Source organism: Daphnia magna, linkage group LG10, assembly GCF_020631705.1.
Source record: "Daphnia magna isolate NIES linkage group LG10, ASM2063170v1.1, whole genome shotgun sequence".
NCBI lineage: Eukaryota > Metazoa > Arthropoda > Branchiopoda > Diplostraca > Daphniidae > Daphnia > Daphnia magna.
In genome coordinates this window covers 3,832,552-3,855,373 of record NC_059191.1, presented here as the reverse complement: position 1 = coordinate 3,855,373, position 22,822 = coordinate 3,832,552, and the positions used below count along the sequence as shown (strand labels likewise).

The following is a 22,822-nucleotide window of genomic DNA, read 5'->3' as shown; positions in this document are numbered from 1 at the left end:
ATTGCCATTAAAAACTTCAGCGAAAAAAAGCAAAATTCTCTTTGCGTTCGCTTTAATAAAAAGAAAAGTATTGAGCCTTCAACTCGAAATAAGGAAAACGACACCTAAGGAGCATTCGCTGCAACGGGGGGTACTAATGGCAATTGAATTTTCCTAATGAAATATAATTTTCGACTGAATTTCTTATTCTATCACACAAAATCCTTTTACATGTAATATTTTGAAGCCGCCGGTCAGATGGTTTACTGTTAGTTTAGTAGGTTTTTTTTTTTACACAGTAGGTGCCGAAAATAAAAGAACACGTCTAGTCTTTAGAACTGTTTTACGCGGATCTTTATAGCGGTAGTCCTGCGCTAAAAGATAAGAGGAAGGGAAATAATGCTTGAGGTTAGATTGCGGGCATCATCAACTGTATAAACTGAAAGAATAAAATTTTTAAAATCCGAACTGTTTCTCTGTAAGAATTATTTTTACGAAGACCGATAAATTTTTCCCGATTTTTCCCGCTTATCCGCCCCAATGGGAAAAAGCGGGAAGAGGGAGACATTTTTTTTTTTTTTTTCTAAGGAAAACATTTCGAAGTAACAAAAAAAATCCTACGGAAAAATAAGACAGATTTAAAAATCCATTCTACACCCTACCGCCATAAGAACCCGTGTTTAATAGGCCTTAAAACTAGACGCAATGTTCCTACATTTTATGCACCTACTGTATATATTTGTCTTTAATAAATAACGTAACGCAAAAGACACCCATTTTAACGGGAGGAAATCGTAAATCCTCGAAAGGGAATTTAGCGCTCTATTGCAATACACATGTAATTATATATCTCTCTTGTTGTGTTGCATTTGGTTTTAAATATTTACCGCTCTGGCGCACAGCTCAGTAATAAGAAACGTGAAAGGGTTTTTTAACAAAAACGATAAGATTTATTAGAAAATTAGGTGTTACAAATAAAATTATCTTTTTAATGCTGTCGTTAGATAATTACAGAAATCGATTGGTGTTTGCATTTCAAGTTTAGGAGAAATTCGATTCTGTTTTGCCGTAAGACCTCGAAGAAGCAAAGAGTTAGATGGTAGCGTCAAGCGGCAATGAAAGAAAACAAGCTTTGACTTAAATTGATGTATGTATATTTTTTTAGGCTCTCGTCTCAGCATTGTTCCCATGTATCATAGTATTAGAAATGGGAACGATACTTGGTTTAACGCGATAACTTCAAGAAAATTTGGCTGCGAATTTACGTTGATGAATGATTTAATTGATTGACGTTGAAAAATGTTCTCACTTAGAAAAGGATTTCTCTTGAAAAGCAAAACAACTGGCTATACTTTAGACGAATGATTGTTTTATTAGCTCAAGGTGCAATAGGCTGTTAACCTGAAGTAGTACAGTACACGTATGCTAGAATTTTAGAATGTTCTATAGTTTCTCCCATGAGAACCATGCATAATTCATGTATGCACAACTGCTTGGTGTAACACTATATTAAATTATGATGAATAAAGTCGGAATGAACATTTTTAAACTTCATCGTTCACAGAACACTTCCCCTTACATGTTGATTACGATTAACAAGGTTTCAAGGTGGAATGCTTAGGAAACGTAATAATACTGGATAATTGATTTATATAATAATAATCAAAAGAAAAAAAAGGAGTGGGGGGTGGAGGAAAATTGAAAGCAATTTGAATTTTTTAACATCAATACATTGGCACACGTCGAAACACCAAAGATACTTATCGTATGTAAACAAACAAGAGAACGATGACTATATCGAGAAACAATTAGTGAACATATCAGACTAGGTCTTGTGCTACACAACAGATGAATCGCAAGTGTATGTTATTGTGAAAGAAAACCTCGTTGCCGTTATATCCGTACGGAATAGAAGAATATAAAATTTGCGCTCCACCGACAACTACGGATGCGTGGCCGAAAGCTGTAGCGCCCGATGAAACTTTGGAACACTGTATAAGTTCATCACATGCAAACCAGTGACCAGCTTCATCGCCTGCTAAATACAGGTTATCACTACTTGATTCCTATAGATAACTGGCTGTTTTTTGTTTTTGTTTTTGTAGTTGTTTTTTTGTTAGTGCAAATCCGGGACGGTGGTCTAGAACAAAGCGCCTAATTTCTCAGAAATCACTGTCACATTCTGGTGGATTGAAGTAGCCGAATATGTTCATCTCGTACACTACAATAATAGTTTGAAACAGATTAATAATGTTTAGGTGTCTCATGATTGAACAATGCAACTTACTAGAAGCGATGATCATGAAGAAGAAATACCAGCCTAAGAGTGCCACTCCGTATTTGCGATCTAATTTCCACCCATTGAGATGCGTGGCGCCCAACAGGAAAACAATTGTTGACAGCAATGAAAGCGTGGAGTATGTCAAGCCTGCGTTTTCAATAGAAATTGTTGACTTATTAGACCAGAAAATTGTACACTTTCCATCCGAGAACCTTTGCTTATGACCCGCACGAAACTTCCTGGACTAACAACGGCAGTTTGAAGAAACCAGGGTAACCCGAGACAAATAAGAATGTCAAAAACGTTGCTGCCAATGGCGTTGGATGTGGCCATGTCACCGTAACCTTGTTAAAATTAACACTGTAAAGACTGTTGCAGTATTCAAAGTTATTATAGTTTGGTCAATAACTCACCTTCCCTCGCCACAGCCAAACTGGTCAAAATGTCTGGAATACTTACACCGGCGGCCACGAATGTCAAGCCCATCACTGTATCCGGAATTCCCATCGTGAAACCTGTGTAGGTACGTACAAAATTTATTTATTTATTTATTTATTTATTTTTTTTTATTTTTTATTTTTTTCATGATAAAAAAAAAAGTGCACCGAAAAGAACTTTCGTATCAATGTATCCCATCGTGATGAAGAAACCCACTTTGAAAGTGAATTCCGTTCCAGACAGACTTACTCCATACCTACGTATTCAACGTCGTATACGCTGCGTGGCAACGCACAAGGCGTTGTGAACATCACATCACAATTGGCCTTCTTTGTGTTGGACTGTTTGCAGAAACAGTTCTTTCCCTCGTTAATGTTAATACCCAGGAAGTTTGTTGGTCGTGCCCAACGTAACTTAGATCTCAACGGCCACATCACGAAGAGGAACCAGTTCGTCCACGTCTACCTTTAATGTTCTTAGAACTTTAAGTCTCAAGACTTTTCGTATACAACATTTGAGAAAAGTGCTTCTACCCGTCCCCAGTAGGTGGTAACACCGTGAATCGTTGCTTATTGCTAGTGATAGTACGGGGAGGATAGCCGGCAGTCGCGAAATACTAACCAATAATAGTAATCATCCAGACCATGACGTAAGAAAAGATGGAGATCCACAACATGCTGATAAAAAAGAAACGAGGAACCAACTGCCCCACTTCTCTAAGCGGCAGTTCGGCATGGTGTAGTAGGCAGCAGCACGCAATGGCAAGCAAATAGCCCACACGATTCGATCGCAGAATGCGATCGGTGCGTCCCAAGGCGAAAACCGTTCAGCTTCCTCTTCCTTAATTTTGCCAAGTGAAGTAGGGTCGACGCCGACAGCGTTTCCGTCAATCGAAGATTTGGCAGAATCTGTTTCGAAAGGATACGAAACCGATTAAAAAAGGATATCGCATTTCATCAGCCTGCCCACCTAGATGAGCCAAATTGCAACTGCATGCAGAGACGAAGTCTTACCGGGAGATTTTTCGTCAGTGTAGAGTTTTCCAGACGGTCCACCTCCTTCTACGTCTAGATTCTTGTAGGGCATTAGCGACGCGTTTTCTCCACCAGGAAGTCTTCGGGCGTAGTCGGGAATTGGAATCGGTAGGGTGTTGGCCCATCGCTCCAGTTCAGAGTTGTAGTACATCATTACACAGTAGGCCACATAAAGCAAGAGGAAAATGGTGGACTCGTACCTTCATGCCACCCATTGCGAGCGTGTTGGAATAGAAGAATGAAGAATGAAAGCATTCAGCTTTAATGGACTTAAAAACTCAAAATGGTGGTAAACAGGTGGAAAATCATGACAAATGGGGAGGGGGGAGGAGGAGGAGGGGATTGGGTGGTACTTTTCCTAAATACACCGCCATATTTGCGCTTACCATGTGACCACCTCATTGTAAATGGTGAAAAGAAGAGCGAAAATAGAGACAAAGTAAGCGATGCAGTCGCGAACGAGCGGCCACCAATTGAGGTAGATGACACCTCCGGAGAAGAGGGCGCACACGCTAATAACGAACATGATATTGAAAACGGCAGAACCGATAACACCACTGATACCTATATCGTCCTGTAAAAAAAAAAATTAATAATAAAAATAAATAAATAAAAAAGAACAAACCCATAAAACAAAAACATTTATCGGATTGTGAATTCAACCCCTCGCCATATTTGCCCATAGAAATGAAAAGCACCATCTATACGCTATACCTTAGCTATGAAAACACCGATGATAGCAGTGGCAAGTTCGGGGGCCGACGACCCTGCTGCCATGAAAGTCGCTCCCGCAACGTCTTGCGACATGTGAAGAGCTGTTCAAAAATGAGAGTTGCATTAAACGAAGATGTTGTAGTTGAAATGAAAAGTGAGAGACGTACACTCGACCATTCTTTCCAGCGCAGGAACGAAATAGTCATCGCAGACGATTGACAGCCCTAGGAACATGTAGGCTGAAATGAGCAGGTGGACAACGAGACCGCCTTTGGCTCTCACGTATTGTGGAATGATTGGCCGCGGAAACTCTTTAATAGCCGGCGGAGTGCAATTGGTTCCATTAAAAGGGTTCAGACTAGGCGTTGCTGTTGTTGATGTTGTCGTTGTAGAAGATGCTTCATTGTCTTCATTTGTCAACAAATGACGTCTCCACATCCCTAATTCCAGCAAATGGCAAAATGTCACAGCCCATCCAAAAGAGATTTGTTATAAATAATGACGGGGATTTCACAAAGTCCTATTGCTAGGCAATCACCCAATCGGTCAATAAATCCAATTTAATGTAGAAAATTGTTGACGAGAGATGCAGGATTTTTGTCATTACAATAAATTAAATAGCAATTTCTTTCTTTCTTTTTTTTTTTTTTGTTTAGTTTGCTCTTTACTTTTTGTTTTTTAGATTTAATTATAACTGAGTAACGTCGTGACATGAAATACGTACCGCTTCCGAGCTGGTCATCGTTATCGACGAAAGTTGATGGATTAAGGCTAGAGCGTGGTAGATGGGATGTCATCAAGATCACAGCCAGAACTCCCAGTCCAATTAGATAAGCCCACATGCATTTCCGGCGGTTGACGTTGACGCTTGCAGCGAACAAAACCCAGTCCATCATTCTTCTTCGCCTCAGTCTAAAAGTACAAAAACAACAGCAAAATAAAACACAAGAACGAATAAATTACATAGCACGATCGATACTACACTCTAGCTGAGCTGAGCAGAGCTGCAACATAAAACGCGGACAATCGCCAGGTAAAGTGCAGGTAGTCTAACTTGAAGGTGGAAACTATCGACAAGGATTTGCGTAACGTCTCAACTTTAACGTCAATCTAATTTAATCCCTGAGGATTGGCACTACATTTTCTGTTGGTAGCGATTGTCGCAAACATCAGCGAGAAATGCAACACACATCGAGCAGTTGGAAACCCCAGACATGTTCATCAACTAAGATCGTTATCCTGGGCTATTGTTCAGTCCAGCTGTCACGTTGCCAAATGGTCTTGGTAACGCGATCAATGACGTTTCTTTTCCCTTTTCGTCCTATTCGGCTATTCCACAAAAGGACCAAACTAACAAGATGCAAGCGTCACCAAGCGAGTCGATAATCGAATAGAACCCATCAATTCCCCGTCCTTTTCCAAATCGAGCCAAAATAAAGGAAGGAATATTTTCAAAATGTTGGCAAACATTAAAAATTGACTTCAAAGTGTGAAGTTGACAAAATGTTGTCCTAGACGTTTCAACCAAGATGAACTGGTCTGGACCAAGTGGGGCATCAGTCGGTACAACGCAAACTGTTTGTACTTTTCTTTTGACATAACACAAAGGTAAATTCCAAAAAGTCGAGCAAGAAACCTTTAATTGGACGTGAGACGTGTCAATAACGTTTCCCAGTTACATCGAATTCAATGGCTTACAACTACCAACAATCCAGAAATGTAACGAATTGTAAACCTAATTACCTTCACGTTTAATCTAAACTAATTCAACAGAACAAACAAAAAATAAAAGTAATAATTTCCGTTCGGTGGGAATGTCACAGTCGCTATCGAGCCCCATTGCTGGTGACGCGGCGATGCACCACTTAGACAAGTGTTCGGCGAACATACGCCACAGTAGGACTGGATAAAACGATACCAGATAAGGAAATCGACGAAAGCATGTGAATTATTTTTTAGCCGGCTTCGTTCTTTGTTTAAGGCACTACGCAATTTGGAGTTAAACAGAAACCTTCTATTAAGACTAGTTGTCATTTCCAAGCTTTACAATAGCTGAGCACACACAAATGACATACATTTTGCATCCTAAATTCAACGAGATTAACAGAGCGATTATTTTATTTTATTTTTTTTATTTTATTGTATTTTTTACCGTTTGCTGGCTGTGAAAAGACATTTGAAAACGAAGGGGGTGAATCTTCGGCCGGTTGGAATTCTTTGCTGTATCTCGAGAATCGAGGCAAGACACCAGTGCTGCTTAGAAAAGAAGCAGAGCTCTTCAATGGCCTTGCATAGTTTATGCTAGTCTGTGCAATGGGCTTGGGATAAAGTAAGAATAAAGATGTCACTCGCAATCGGGTTCAACAATGAATCGGCAAAAGGCGAGAAGGGCCGAAAAGCTAAAGATGGCAACTAGTCGGAATTCAAACACCCGACACACGCCGTCCAGCCGAGAAGACTAGACGTGTTTCGGCCATTATGAAAGCCAACTCTTCCTCCTCCTTGAGGATTAGGACAGGAGAGAGACCGAAAAGGAAGCGGAGAGGGTGAGTTGCATACACACTAGGGGCGGGAAACACAGTTTTTGGCGCATGCGCACAGCTTAGCGCCACGGTGCACATGCGGGACGTTGCCGAAAAAAAAAACCTCAACGCACACTAGGCTCCAAAAATTCTCGGCTCGGTATTTTATTGATCATGCCAGCCGGTTTCTCTTCCCATGTTTTAAGACATTAAAAAAAAAAAAAAAAAAAACTTGCAATGTCGCTCTCCGTATTGTTAGTCGCTTCTTTATCTCCGTGAATATTTTTTCCATTATATAATGCGCGCTCCTTGAAGCAAACTTATTCGTTAAATAAGTAAAGCCAAATAAAATATTAGAGCATCTAGACTTCATTCGAGCGGGTAGAGACATGAAGATACTCATCGCTCGCGTTGCTTTCTGTTTATCCGAAGCGGATGATTGCTTCTTTTACCACGCGAAAACCCGTGGATGCAATGGAGAGTATTACTGGTCAAGTTCAATTTGCAGCCGATGTACAGGAAGCTATGGTCGGCTACGGTCGGACAAAGAGACCGAAATGAAAAATGTTTGAGATTTTTTAGCAGCGTTGCGTTAACTAAGGTCATAGACCGTCTTCCTCGCAGACGATCGATATGCTGGTTGTCTCTGCTGTCTGCCCAGTAATCTTACCCCGCAACGGGATCGATCTTTTCATTTTGGAATCTCGCTTTACGACGACAGATACGATGAAATACGTCGTCATTCGGAGATCTTCTTCTTTTTCCATTATTGCACCACTGATGCCATTAGTCGTGGACATTTTCAGCCATACTCTTTCAATCTCAATTGACAAAAATGTTCGAATCGTATCCTTACTACAGTATACATACTGTATAGCTACATATTTGTTTTGGTTTGTTAAGAAACGCGCAATGCAATTTTTCAGTTTTGATTCGTCACCTTTTAAAGCCTAGAATACGTTAGAAAACGTAAGTCAAAATCATTTGCTGAACGTGCGGCTCTGAATCAACCTGCCCCGATGGGGTCATCGGAAAAGATCGATCTACGACGACGCATTCATGTAAATGACAGGATTCATGGTGCTATTATCAGGTTCAATTATCAAGATAAGCGAACGTCGATTGCTCGTTTGCTCTTCTTTTTGTTTTGAGACCCTACGTGTTTGAGTTCCTGCGATGCGATATTTTTGCCATTAAGTGCCGTCACTATGAAACCGCCCTACACCCAACGGGGTGTCGATTTGACTGCCAATTCATTTTCGGATCAAGTATTCGTTTGCAACTTTGGGTTGTTCCCTTCTTCATGCAACATCGTGCATGAAGCTGTTTCAAAAGAATAGGAATGACACGATTCAATCTGTGCGAGTGTCATTCGTTATTGTCGGTGGATTGATTTTTTAAGAAAAACCATGGTCCATCACCCGATTTTTGAAAAAGGAAATTAAAAGGATAAGGTGATAGTAATACAAAAGGAAGTGAAACACATTCAAGCGCGAAATATAGCCAATGCACAGTAGATTTAGTTTGATTATGAAGAACAGCTCGTCCTCAGAGGAAGAAAAGGCAAATGGGTAAGAAAATGTTTGAGATTTCATTGGAACAGCTAAATACCATGGCTAGTAGCAGTATGTAGTACACTCTCAGTTGTCTAGCTCTTATCGGTCTATTAATACGGTGAAAACATGCTCGCCTCTTGGCTCCGTGTCCTTGGATCGATAACCTATTCCACAGCAACCAATCAGTGGGCAACACGGTTCTTCCTGTGTTGGTTTTCCCGGTTTTTTTCTTTTCTGAGAAATAGGTAACTGATTCATCAGCTGTGTACTCGACCTAGACTAGAGTGGATCTTAAGCCGACCAGTTGAATTTTTTAATTAGTTTGTGGATTTAATGTCACACTATGAATTCTAAGCTAAAGTTTATGCAAGTGGCGAAAATTTTAAGTCAAACCAAAGCCAAAAATTTAGCTTGGACAAAAATTCTATGAAATATTTCGTCATATTAAAATTTAGTAGTTTGTTTTCAAGTTTCTCATCAAGTTTTACTCTAACTGAAGACCAAATTTATCACAGTTTAGTTAATGCTGGTTATTTACGCTGAAAACAACCTGCTCAAATGTCATTAAAAAAAACACTTCAATCTTTGAATGGTTTACAGAAAATATTATGGCAGCTGGATGATGCTAATCGATTTCTAGTTTGCTGTACTGTACTGATATCGTGCTAAAATTACTAAAGTGACACGGGGTCTCCGCCTGCACGATTACGTAAAAACGCGTAAAGAGAAAAAATTTAAGTACGTACAATGCCAAATTTTTAATTTTCTGAACCACTGTTCATTAAAATGCAGTTAATTTAAATTTCCTGCCCACATATCAAAAACGTGCCATTGAAAATCTTAGACGAAACGAGTGGATTTCAAACCAAAATAAGATATTTTTGGTCAAATTTGGCATTCCTCACACTTTTGGCTGATGTCACCTACTCGCCGGTTTTCCCTTTGCTAATGGCTAGCGTTGTTCACTTATTGCCGATCCTTCAACTGCTGCTTATTCGAAGAACGGGAATCTCTGCAAAAGCCATTAGTCGTTTGGACGACATTCTATTTCAACAGCTTCCGCTTGTTCAGTTGTTCTTCTGGATTCCACCGTGGAGATATCGACCTATTCCGATGAACCCCATCATGCCATTGTTTGCATGAAAGAGCAATAAACAGAAAGAAAAAAAAGAAGGAAAAAATAAATTTAGGCTGTCGAGTATGGCGATCATCACCTACGTCCCACCCTTCATCACTCTGCTCCACCGTTCCGTTGAAAACAGAACGCAAGGAAAATGTGTGTTTTTTTTTGTTTTTTTTTTTTAGTTTTTTAGTTTTGCTTACATCCCTAGAAAAATGCCGTCTTATTACTGCTGTTAAAAGCAAAGTCGCTTTCCGCTGGAGCTGAGCAGACTGAAGCCTAATTTGCGTTAATTGAAAGTTAGGAGACCAACTGGAAAACGGCGACGGATTTGACTTTGAAATCGGTGCAAATAAATGTCCTTATTGTTTTTTCCTAAGATCAGCTCAAAAACTAAGAGCTTGAGATTCTTGCTGAATTCAGTGTAATACTTTAACATCTTTCTTCACCCATAAGGTCACCTTTTTTCATTTTTTGCAGAAAAACTTCCAAAAGAACAAATTATAAGAATATCAAAATTTCAAGAAAAAACTAGTCCATGATCTAATCGCCAAAATGGCATTACGCATTTAAGTGATAGGATTTGCAGGTAGTAAGCTCCTATGTGAATAGTGAATTGACTTAAAGCGTAGTTAGCATGCAATTACATGATTTCCTTTAACAACTTTGCTAATTGCATCCGAATCCATTTTTTTGTCAAAGTCTCCGATTCTTGTGTATTATTATTATTTTCGTCTTGTTAAGTTTATTTGTTAGTTTATGTGTTAGTCTTATCATGGTCTTATTTTGGTTATCGTTACTTTAGTTTTTGGTATTTCGTTTTCGTTTAGTTTACTTGTCCATTTTTTCCCCACATTTTCTATTTTAGTTAACTAAAACTAATCATATTATTTAAATTTAACGAATCATGTTTATTATTTAAGAATATTTTAACTGAGAATTAAAAAAACTCTGTGAAATACAGGTGCCTTTGAAATGTTTTCATAAGCCAGAGCATCAAATAAACAAACGAATCCGGATTTTCGCAAAATCTTTTCATCCAAAACCTAAATAATTACTGACTAGTATGCGTGTACGCACGCATCGATTGTCCTCAAAGTTCCAAGAATAAACAGGCATTATTGCAAGATAGGGAAACTCTAGAGACAAGATGTTCTATGTCGTGGAAGTTGGTGGAGATTCGTGCTCGTTCTTTTTCGATCTTGCATTCAGTACACTTTAGTTTGGATGCTTTAAATCTAAAGATGGATTTCCGTGCTTGTTGGTTTAAAATAGGTTATGCATGCTTTTTAACAGTTACATTTCCGTCTTTTAACGCCAGCTCATTTCAAAAGAGTACCCTATTCGTGGATATTGTAGGCTACCTTTTCGTGCTAGTGCAATCGACTATAGTTTCTGTTCCAATATTCATATTCAACTTCTTTCAAGATTTAGTTTTACTAGCGTTTTCATTTCACGGAGTAGTCCGCTAATATGTTGCTGTTAGCAATTTCTGCATTTAGATAACACTTATGCTGAAGATCAAATGCGAGCCCAAGTATTGGGAATCCTAAGTAACTTCTGAAAAAAATCCCTATGGTCTGCATGGTAATGAACCCTGGAACGACTCCCAAAGATGCTGAAAACCAATGATTCTCACTATACAGTGTACATCCGATATCAGAGTTGCCAGCACTAACTTTCAGTACCAAATGATGGCCTTCACCTCCGGTAGGTACAGTATGTTGTGTATGAGAAACACAAAATATGAACGAACGCTTTGGACTACAGAGAGCTAAACCCCAAAAAAGAAGAAGAAAAAAAAAAAAAAATGGTGAAAATAACAAAACCGAGTCTCATTAATCTAAAAATCAGCCTTATTAGTTTTTAAATAAAACACCGAGGGGGTGAATTCTATTATTTTTTCGTACCCAAAAATGAAACAAAATCATAAAAAAATAAATAACAATAAAAAGAAGAAGGGTAAAATAAGGAAGATGGTAAATATAAATGATCTATCAAATACAAGCCGTTATAACGACAACAGTCGACTAAAATTTCTAAGGTAATATAATAATGAAATATTAAATAATTAGTTTTGAATAGGGAAAAAAATGTCATGGTGCCTCTCGGCATGGGTTGAGAAATAAAATTCAATGACAAGACTATCACTTTTAAAACGAAGTAACTGTAGACTTGGACGACGTCTGTCACGTGTATCAATTGTATTTCGAATTTAAAAAAAATACTTGTTTCTTAAAAAAAAATCTGAATGGCTCAAACAGACGGACTACACAGGATTGAAAGCGTTGTTTTCCGTTTGCTTTAAAAAGGTTGATGATAGTGCTGGTTATGTTGCTGCTGTCCCATGTTGTGCTGCATTTGTTGTTGCTGTTGTATAGCCACTATTTGTTGATGTTGTAATCGAACTGCTTGCTGCTGGGAAGTATTCGGCATAGCTCCTCGTACGAATTGATTTGGTTGTGCCGAATTTATCTGCATACCTCCACTTTGCATAAACGGAGGGCGCATAGCTGGGGCATTCATTCCACGCCCCTGGGGCTGTTGATGTTGCTGTTGCATGAGAATCATATTTCCTTGAGGTTGCGTTTGTTGCATGGGAAAATTTCCACCTGCTAAAACACGGTCAAATTGGATTAAGGGGAAAAGGCAAAAGTAACAAACATGAAACTAAATTTAAAAATATAATAATAATGATAATAATAATAATAATAATAATAATAATAATAATAATAATAATAAATGAATAAATAAATAAATAAATAGACAAATAAATAAATAAATACCTTGATTGAAATGCTGCCCAATCATTGCCTGCTGCTGAGGCTGCTGCTGCTGTGTTGGTTGCGGCTGTGCTTGCTGTTGTGGGTTGACGAGCTGTTGCATACCAGGGGCCCCACTTTGAAACATATTGAAATTCTGGTTCATATTCTGGTTCATATTCTGGTTCATTGGCGTGTGTATATTAGCAAAGCCGACAGGAGCCATTTGCACTTGTTGCTGCTGCTGCTGCTGCTGTTGCTGTTGTTGTTGTTGTTGTTGTTGTTGTTGTTGTTGTTGCTGCTGCTGTTGTTGTTGTTGTTGGGGTTGCTGCTGTTGGGGCTGTGTTTGCTGAGGACCTTGTTGGCCAAAAACATTACCGCCAGTATGTTGCTGCCGTATTTGCTGGCGGATAAATTGCTGCTGCCTCTGTTTATCTACCATCGAAATGCCAGCAAATTGTGGTTGACTGGCACCTCCAGCTCCTACACCTCCCGCAATTCGGGAATTGTTAGCCATAGTTCCTCCTCCTCCTCCTGCCGTGGGTGGGGCATTTGGTACTGCAACCGGATTCGTACCAGAAGGATTGAAGCAGAAGCTGGCACAAACTGTGTACCAGGATGCCTCTGCCTCAGCATATTGCTCAATGCCTGACGTGACTGGGTTCCCGGTCTTTCGGTTGGAAATCTGGGGCCAATTGATTGTTGGGGAAAGAAAGCAGCAGATGTGGGCACTGTTCCTTGTTGAGAAGCAGGTGGAGCTGGCGAAGTATAAGCGTTCCACTGTGGTGGTGGCTGCGAAGGTGGATACATTCCAGATGCCACTGGGCTCTGATAACCACCGACAGCCTTGGTAATACAATGCGCCATGTAATTAAAGGAATTGCATAATCACATACGAATATTGAAATACCGGCGGTGCTCCCGCTACCGTTGCAGCTGCAGCGGCGGCAGCTGCTGCTGCCGCACCTCTTCTGCCTCGCGGTCGACGCTGATTCGTTTTCTGGCCACGCTTAGTTCCTCCCCTCGGTGATTGGTCGGACATCGGCTCCGTTTTGAAGCAAATTTCTTCTTTTGGAATGGTCTTCTCTATTACTGGAGGTTCTAAATCTTCCGGTGGAAGGAGAGGATGCTCCAGATAGTAAGAAGCTGGTTTCTGTAGAGCATGTGTGTGATGACGTAAGAGCCGCTGTACTTCTTGGTGGCGGAGAGGTTTCCTCTCCACACGAACGGCGCCCAAACCAAGCCCAAGACAGTGGGGCAACTGTTTTGTGCCCTTCCAATATTTCCCAAGGAGACACCCGTTGCTTTTCATGGAGCCGATGTCCTTGCTTTTTGTCATTACTATCAAAGCCACTGATTTTGTTACCCTGTGACAGACATGTACAATGGAATCTCAATTGGCTATCTTGATCCCGTTAGGGCGATGTGGTGGATATTGCGTACCTTGATATCAGTCAGAGTTCCATACGGTTCGCACGTGACGAATTCGCTGGCTAGCTTGGGCAAAGGAAGAAGCTGCTTGATACATTGGATGGATGGAGAACTTTTGCGTTCGGCTAATTCTTTTTTCAGCTTCTTAATCAGGAGCGGGTAATACTTGCGACTATCTTCGCCGCGTTCCGATTGGCCATCAGTGACCAGCGTTGAATGAAGCAATGTAGCTAGCATATCTTGCAATGTTGCAAATAGTTCCGTATTATTCGACAAATCCACTACTCCAGCTGTCACTAGTTGAGTTAACAGGATTGCCCAGTCTATGACTACCGTAGGATTACGTAAAATGGAATCAAACAAACCTGGGGAAAAAAAAAATAATAAAATAAATAAATTAATTAATTTAAAATTAAAAAATGGGGAATCCAAATATTGAATAGACTACAAGTAGTGGAAGTCACCTGAAGGCAACAAATAACTGTTTAAATTCGGAACTTACCGCCAACAAGACTAAACCGCAATTGCAATGCTTCTAACATGGCCTGGCGGGCTTTGACGTCTTCACCATGATACAAACGATCTTCTTTAGGCAAGAAAATGAAGTGCGACAACTGAGAATGAAGTGAAGAAAGAAAAGCCTCGCGTTGTTCGTCTTGTCCTTTGAGGCATGTCATCACAAGGGAAAGAAGAGGTTCGTTACGACAGCAGCGATTTGGAACGGAATGCAGACGTGGTGTTTGGAATATTGCGCTCTTTATCTTTTCCCTTGGAAGGCGGGCCCCAATTGCAAATTTCGAGCACCTATAATGAATACGAACCATTGATGTAGAGGCAGTTTCGGGAAAACTTCGTGCAGCTATGTGATTTTGGGTTACATTACCAGCAAAGGAAAACAATAGTTTTTGTTTTTTATTTTACCTGACTTGCCACTTTGAGAATCCGCCCTTGAACGGAGCCTGGTAGCTTCGAAACTAAAGGTGCAATTAAGGAAATGGACAGATTCGGTTGCGTTTTGGCTCGGGGTTGCCGAAACTGAAGAAGCCACTGTAGCCGCTGATTCAGATCGTTTCTTCAAAGCACTCGAACTTCCGCCTTGATCGGGGTCCTCTTTAATGCTTGATGTTGTGGATAACTCGAATACGTCAAGCACGGCGCGAGCTATCGCTTCTAGTAATTGATTCATGTCGGCGGACGATGTCCCGCCACTGCCTACCGTCGTCAACTGCTGGCATAACAGTTGCAGATCCAACCAAGCAACTCGCAGCCGCCATTGATCGAGGCTCTCCAAAACACGATTAACCACCTAGACAGACGAAGAAATTTATAGCCATAAGTTTGCATCACAAGTCATTTTCAAGGGTTTTAAACTGTTGGACCACATAAAATGCATTTTGCTTTGCATTTACAGTTTTTTGTTTATGTTTTTTGTTTTTTTAAACCGTCGATTTCCACCGCTTACCTGACGATAATCTTGATGTTCATTGTTGGTGTGTTCGTCGGCAGCGGTGGCTCCTGAATCAGGTCGACTTATCATCTGAAGGAGACGCTGAGCTTGACGCAAGCTCAAACAGCTATCTAGCAGACCATCGAGCTTCAACAATTCTTCGGGGTTTTGAAGACAACGCTGATGAACCCAAGGCTGTGAGCAAATCTGCCTGAGAACATATCTGGCGTAGGAAGCCAAAGGCACGTTCTCTGTAGCAACTCCAAAACTATTGCGGCCACCACCGACTCCAAAATTTGCCGAACCAATGTCCAAGTCTAGGTCGCCGCTCCAAGACGTACCCAATATGTGGGAAATGCTGACTTCGTTGGCCATGGCGTTGCCACCTCCACCTAATCTGTTGCTATTGCTGTTCATGCCACCGCTGCTGCCGGTCACGCGACTGCCTTTACCTATCGCAACCACAGAGTTTAAACACTAACCTTAGGCAAAATGCACAATTGACGAATATTTCATCAATGTTTTACAACTGGTACTGTTACTATTACCTTCCGGTGGCACGCGATCTGCCAGCACAAGGATAGCTTTTAGTACTGCTAAGACGGGGCCAACTGATATACTATTATGCGTAGCCGCCAATAGATGCCGATCGCACGCCAGTTTGACACCCAACGCAGAGGAGGTGGCGGTTTGTTGCAGTGTGTGATGAGGTGATGCATTCACGCTGTGGCTGCTACTGCTATAACATGCAGGGTGTGGAGCATCCGATGTCTTGAACAGCCTCAACACGAGATGACAAGTCAAACGTGCGCCAGCTTCAGCTTCCGGATCGGTATCAGAGCGGCCTCCTTCGTTCCATATTTTAACTAGGGAAGGAACTCCAACATAGAGCAAAAAATCCTGAAGGCCGAAGCAGTGCCGTGCCAGGAGCACTGAAAATAACACGGCTAGATTATGGTGGATTGAGTTATCCTGTCGTTGAAAATGAAACGTAAATGTAAAACAAACTCAATTCTCTTTTAAAGCGAAGCAAATTGTAGCGGAAATCTCACCTGAACATCGACCTGCGTCAGGACATCCATATAGGTAGACGCCGAGTAGCAGAGCGTTGTCAACACTCCTAGCCATTCGGCAGAGAGCGCAGAGCATCCGGCAGTCAATTCAGCACAAAGGAGAGCAATGTCATTGAGTTTGTCATTGTCAACTTCATTGCATACGGCTACGACGACGTTGCAGACGAAGCTGTAACGCAACTGTGCAGAATCTGATAATTGACGTAAGATATGGGGCTCGGGCTTGCGGCGTGGGCTGGTTATGTAGTCCTGGAGAAAATCCCGGTTTAGCGGATGAAGGGATTTTGGCAGCGACACGACAGGGGCGAAAATGGTTTGTTTGATTTTCGGGTAAGCATTTGAGAATGCGAACACTTCGCTGCCAGTATTCAGAGCCACGCCACCACTACTGCGACTAGAAGATGAATTTGAATTGGCAAGCGATGAATCCAACTGACCATTTTTAGCCTGATGACGAGAAATACATAGTGAAGTAGTGTCGCACTGTGAGTGATTCAAAAGCCAATACCTTAAGAAAGGAGCAGCAACTATACAAGTCGTACAAATACGCTAGGATACAGCGTTCAGCTGAACTGCAATCGGCTGGATTCGTAACATGCTTCACAATACGGCAAAGTGATTCAAACGCACTCGCAGTTGATTCAGGTGATAGGAGTAGGCAGCAGTGGAAACGACGAAGAACTCCAACAACGTAAAGGCCTACATTAGTCAGGTAGCTACGACTGAGGACAGAATTTCTTTGAGACAACAGCAGCTCCACTTCAGGAAGTTCTAGCAAAAAAAAAAAAAATAAAATAAAATAAAAATAAAAATAAAATAAAATAAAAATAAAAATAAAATAAAATAAAAATACAAAAAAATAAAAATAAATAAAAAATAAATAAAAAAAAATAAATAAATAAATAGTTTTTCGAGCTCAAAAACTAGTGAAATAATTACCTTTGAGAAGTTGAAGACACAAGTCTATGAGGCCACTGATGCTCAGCGAAACTTCAAAGAGATCGAACAGGAAGGATATATGCTCCAAGACTGGCAGATAAGCTGCTCCTCCAACAATAAAGCTATTGATCATTTCCATACAAGTCGAGGCTGCCTGGGCAGCTACGGCATGACGATCAAAGTAAGAAAGGGCCAAAAAGCGTTGCATGCTGAGCTCGAAATTAAACTCGAGACGAGATGAATGTTTCCGTGATTTGGTAGAACCAACAAATGCTCGCACCTCCCGCTAAATTAGTCCCTTCTGTTTGGACGTCGATGGCAAGCTTTTTATGGAAAAGACGACTCATTTCCTTGGAGACCTTTTTGACGGCATGACGAGATTCCTCGCGTGCTTTTCCTACTCCATACAACAAAATATGTCGCTGGTTACAGTCGTGGGTTAAACTGTCATCCTAATAAGTAAATATAAAAGAACGTTAACATTTGGAATGGTTATAGTAAAACCTTACTTATAAAGTGCACTAATTTTCACAAATGCTTCGAACCAAAATCTACACGTAGCACTTGCAACGTTAATTAACAATGGTTTATTGGTAAGATTGCTATCCTTTTGTCGCTCTATTCAACCACTACAACCGAATAACAACTACATTTATTATCCCTTGCACCTTACTGCTCCGATGTGAATTGAGTCCATTAGTTTGTTCTCACCTGAGGTAAGGGAAGTGGGTCGTGAACAAGAGGTGCCTCGACTGGCGTTTACCCTCCTTTTCACCACGACCAGGTTCAAGTGTGCTATGATTTTCATCTTTGGGAGAGTCGGGGGTGTCCTGAAATGAATGAGGTATTACCGATGAACAAATCCTTCACTATTATTAATTTAATTTAAATTGTTTTTAACTATTTTGTACTGAAACTAACCATAACGATCTGTTGTTCCTCTTTGATATGCTGCAATAGCTTTCCTAGGTCGTCATCAATTTTACTGTCGTCCATTTCGCAACGTAAATCATTCATGCTCTGGAATCCCGTTAAGCTGCTCATTCCACTGCTTGGGGTGCCGGCGAAATGACCAGTTGTTGACGGGGTTACTGTGGTTCCATTGTGGCACGGTGTAACTGACAGAAGGTCGCCCCGCGAAATTAGGGTACACATATACATGTCATGAGAGAACACGTCATGCTTGATAAGTTCATGGAACAGATGAACCAAAGAAGCAAAAACTGTCCGATTGTTATGCCCTGGGACTGGTTCATTTAGCACCGGGGCTTCTGAGTCGAGAAATTTCATCAAAAAACCCTAGCGAATTCAAACGTCATTTTTCAAGAACAACAATCAAGCAGAAAAAATAAATGCACCTGATAAATCGGTAGCAAAGCCGAAATTGCGGAAGAGCTTTCGTCCGTATCATTGTCGTCCGCTCCAGCTCCATCAGTTTCTGTTAAAGTCACCAAATCTGATTGCCTCTTTTCTAACAGCAAAGCAGCTGCAATCGCTCTATGTTCTCCACAGCGTTGATCACTAACTGCCCATTGGCACAGTAAGCGAACATAAGGCTCATCCTGCTTGGCGAACTGATCAACTTGTTCAGCAGTTGCATGATCAAGGCTTCCTTTGTTTCCACCAATTGCAGGAAATAGTTTGGAGTACAGTGAATCGATACTGAAACAAGAGCACTTTATCATCAAATTGTGCAAATAAATCAGGTGTGATAAAGTGGTACAAGCAGTACGTCATTCCGAAGAAATAACGTTCAAATCTTCAAAAACATGTTTTTCTTTCTTAAGAACAGGAGTCTATAACAATATAGCTAAGGCCAACATCCATCGCTCTCCATGGCTCACCTGTGAGTTGAGTCGACACGGTCAAAACTGTGAAGATCCAATGCTTCCAGAGCATGAAGCACGCGTGCTGTGACCATACCAGTCTGCGGCTGATACTGTTGTTTCTATTAAGCAAACAGTACTTGATAAATAGAACTTAAAAAAAAAAAACATTTTCGGGGTTATAAAACAAACTTACTTTAGTACTGCAGTTTGGCTCAAGATTACGAATCAGTTTATCTAAAGGCCAACGTGCCTCAGCCGCTTTACTACGTTGTTTTATAATATTTTCGGAATCTCGCAACATTTCGCGGACCTAGTTGTTTTACAAAAAGAAAAGTTTACGAGAAAAAAAAAACGAAAAAAAATAACGAAAAAAAAACAAAAAAAAACAGAACACGAAAACACACCCCCAAAAAAATAAAAATAAAATGTACAACTAGAAACGTCTGTGTTGACAGACAAATAAAGATCCTTACATGATCGTTCGAAAAACGTGGAGCCATTGGCAACGCTGAAGGCGGAAGCGGCAACTGATCCAGAGGAGATCCAACCAAATGAGATGACATCTTTCCTTCCCCGGCATGATTCCACACTAACGCCGTCGGACAATGTAGAACGACTGCTTGAATAATTGCCGACATCTGGATAAGAACGCTCCTGTGCTGGCCACAATTGCCTACGTCCAATGAAACTGATCCCTCATTGCTTTGATCGTTCGACAGGAGGGGTGATATTCTTCTACACACCTAACAGCAATAAAATTACACATGAAGAATTCATAAATGGTTGCTAAATGTATTAGATTGGATAGCTTTTCCCAAGATACCTGAAAAACAAGTTTCCGACTCAGAATTTCACACTGCGTGAATTCCTCAACATACTGTAATATCATCGGAACAACAAACTTGAGAAGACCGTCATCACATGTTTTGCATTTTTCCAACATATCCAGTTGCCACTGTAAGAAATCCTGGCATTCAAGGAGACCTTCCTACAAAGTCATTGAATTCCTATCATTGAGGCAACAGCAAAAATAAATTTGAATAAATACCTCAAACATGACTTTGCACAACTGCTGGCAATAATTAAACTGTCGAAGTGCAAGTTTCTGTTCATCGGTCATCAGAGGACTTCCATTATGATACGCTGTAGCATTGGAAGCAAACACAGCCTGAGCCCCTCCAACAATTATTGATTTTTGATAGAAATCTTGTAGTTTCACAATTTGTTCTTTTAAAAACCGGACTAAAGTACTGGTCCATTCTACACATAGACAAAAATAGATAACCTGATACCATATGATATTCTAATTTCTTATTCCTACCTTGTGAAGAATCTGGTACTTGACGTTTCTTCATTTTAGCCTCAGAAATTGCCATAGAATAGGCAGATGTCATCTTTATTAACCAAATAGCTCTAGACATAGGAACCTGATATTCACTGAGTTGGATAAAAATTTCCTCTTTCTTGTTGAATATTGGCACCTTGACAAACAGAAATAATCATAAGCTGTCAATTAAATTTTTTATGACTTGGTAAAAATTAATGTAATTACTCTTTTGCCTAGGTTAATCAAAGGCTTGCTGCCTGCTAAGTCTTTAAACCATGATTCAATGAACATCTTTGACTTTGGTGTAACATTATGAAAATTTTCTTTAGGGTTTATTAGCTGACGTTTTCGGCCAGTGTCAGGCAACATATTAATCTCCTGTTTCTTTGTAAGTACACCATTAATGAATGTCTGAACCTAGTATTGACCAAAAAAGTATGAGAGATTGCAAGATCAGAAGATTTTGAAAATTGATAATCAATGGTACCATACTTTGGACACAGAAAAGTTATGATTTTTGGCAGAGCCATATTCCTCAGATTGATTCAGATTTGGTGTATGAGAAAAACCTTGTTTCACATTGACGGGCGTCAACTCATCCTAAACAGGAAAAGAACAGTTCAATTCTGTGCTGTCATTCTAATTGTACACAGCGTTTAGGACTATTTGCTGTATGATAACGATTGCACGCAGCCACTCAGCCAAATATTGACAACATCAAACATTTGAAAAGTAATACCTCTTTTTGTTTGGGATCCTGTGGGTAAACATCAGGCGGTCCTAATCGCAATTTCTTAAGAGGACGATTCTCCATTGATAAACAAGCCATTCCTGGTCTTGTTTCAAATCATACGTTACTACGCGTGTTCCTCAACCTAGTGGCCCATGCAATTGTATAAAAAGAAAAGAACTGCTTACAATATGTCAAAAAATTCGCCAGGAGTAACATGCAGGAATTTAGTTTTTTTTTTTTTGTTGGATTGGTGCTTTCTGCAGACAAGCCTGACAAGGCCGAGGAGTCGGGTGTTGCAGAAAATCTGGGCCTGATGCCTAATTCACTACTAGGGCTCGGCCCCGATCGTTTTCGATCGGGGCGAACCGCGGTTTGCCGGCCAAAAATCACCAAACCGTCGGTTCGGTTTAGCCGTTTTTTACTTCGGTGCGGTTCTCGGTTTGGAATTCGTCAAACCGGTGCGAACCGCCGCCATTTTGAAATTTTTTGAAAATTTGGCGGAAATTTCAAATCAACCAATCAAATCGCGTTGAGCGTAAATCGCGTTTTTTAGTATTGATCTTATGTTGAAATCCTATAGTTTGCCAGCTGACAGCGAAACAACGATTGATAGTGATCCCAAACCCAAACACGGAAGTTCAAAATCCAAGACGGACCATTCTTTCATAGCTGCTATTACATCCACAAAAACTACTGAATCAAAGCAGATGAATTGAAACAGTATGTGAATGAGGAGACCGAGTCCAGTAACTGTGATCCGACCGATATACTAAGTTACTGGGACCAAAGGTCTAAAAGATGGCCTAAATTATCAAACATGGCTAGAGATATGTTAAGCATTCCAGCCACTAGTGCAGGCAGTGAGAGGGCGTTCAACACTGGAAAAGATTGTATTGCAATTGCTAGGATGAGCCTTAATTCCGAGACTGTTGAAGCCCTCATCTGCTTGCGCTCATGGTTTAGGCCTAAAGCCGGTTTGATCAACGAAATTGATTCACGTTCCCACAATCTGACTGAATTCGATATTGAAAACATTGACGAATGATGATTAAGAAAATTGTTGTAATGATGTGGGCAAAAATACAACTGGTTTTTCACATAATTTACGACTTATACTGTTGTGTAAACTGTGCAAAACTTGTTGTGTAAACTGTCTAAAACCACGGTTCTTACGGGTCACACCGCGGTTCTTACAGGTCACACCGCGGTTTTTCCTAAAACCGCGGTGTGTTGTTGTTTTTCCTAAAACCGCGGTGTTGTTGTTTTCCTAAAACCGCGGTGTGACCCGTAAGAACCGCGGTGTGACTCAACAAACCGCGGTAAAACCGCGGAAACCGCGGTGCGATCGGTTCCCCAAAATTGATAAACCGAACCGCACCGGTTTGGCCTTTTTAAAAAAAGGAACCGCGCGGTTCGGCCAAAATCGTACCCGATCGTCGCGGGGCCGAGCCCTATTCACTACCAGGGGTTGGTAGAAAGCAGAGTCATAGAACCCTGGTTGGTTCACGACATCAACACAGTCTTCACCAGTGAACTGATACTGATCCGATTCCGTGTCGTTAAAAAACGGATTTTTTTAGGGCCGTAGAACGGATTGGTTTCCGTTCTCTAACGCTAGAGTCGCATGAAGGCAATAA

The 22,822-nt window shown here is 40.7% G+C and overlaps 2 protein-coding genes across 2 annotated transcripts; both read right to left on the bottom strand.

The window, feature by feature from the left end:
- Nucleotides 1–1,472: 1,472 nt before the first annotated feature.
- LOC123477049 (probable sodium/potassium/calcium exchanger CG1090) lies at nt 1,473–6,987 on the bottom strand. The gene is given in 12 exon segments (XM_045180275.1): nt 1,473–2,200; nt 2,267–2,407; nt 2,473–2,604; nt 2,674–2,775; nt 3,320–3,388; nt 3,391–3,606; nt 3,712–3,932; nt 4,119–4,306; nt 4,447–4,547; nt 4,614–4,886; nt 5,171–5,358; nt 6,599–6,987. Coding segments are annotated over 11 exon segments (1,674 nt in total). The 5' UTR covers nt 5,343–5,358; nt 6,599–6,987; the 3' UTR covers nt 1,473–2,141.
- Nucleotides 6,988–11,831: 4,844 nt separating this feature from the next.
- Nucleotides 11,832–21,360, bottom strand: LOC123477048 (mediator of RNA polymerase II transcription subunit 12-like). The gene is given in 29 exon segments (XM_045180274.1): nt 11,832–12,259; nt 12,431–12,994; nt 12,997–13,252; nt 13,317–13,640; nt 13,642–13,773; nt 13,850–14,202; nt 14,340–14,538; nt 14,540–14,641; nt 14,759–14,856; nt 14,921–15,143; nt 15,300–15,736; nt 15,833–16,256; nt 16,337–16,804; nt 16,866–17,128; nt 17,297–17,571; nt 17,573–17,748; nt 18,008–18,015; nt 18,018–18,126; nt 18,218–18,595; nt 18,655–18,958; nt 19,141–19,244; nt 19,319–19,435; nt 19,599–19,868; nt 19,949–20,113; nt 20,174–20,385; nt 20,447–20,606; nt 20,678–20,869; nt 20,945–21,052; nt 21,192–21,360. Coding segments are annotated over 29 exon segments (6,822 nt in total). The 5' UTR covers nt 21,282–21,360; the 3' UTR covers nt 11,832–11,948.
- Nucleotides 21,361–22,822: the final 1,462 nt, after the last annotated feature.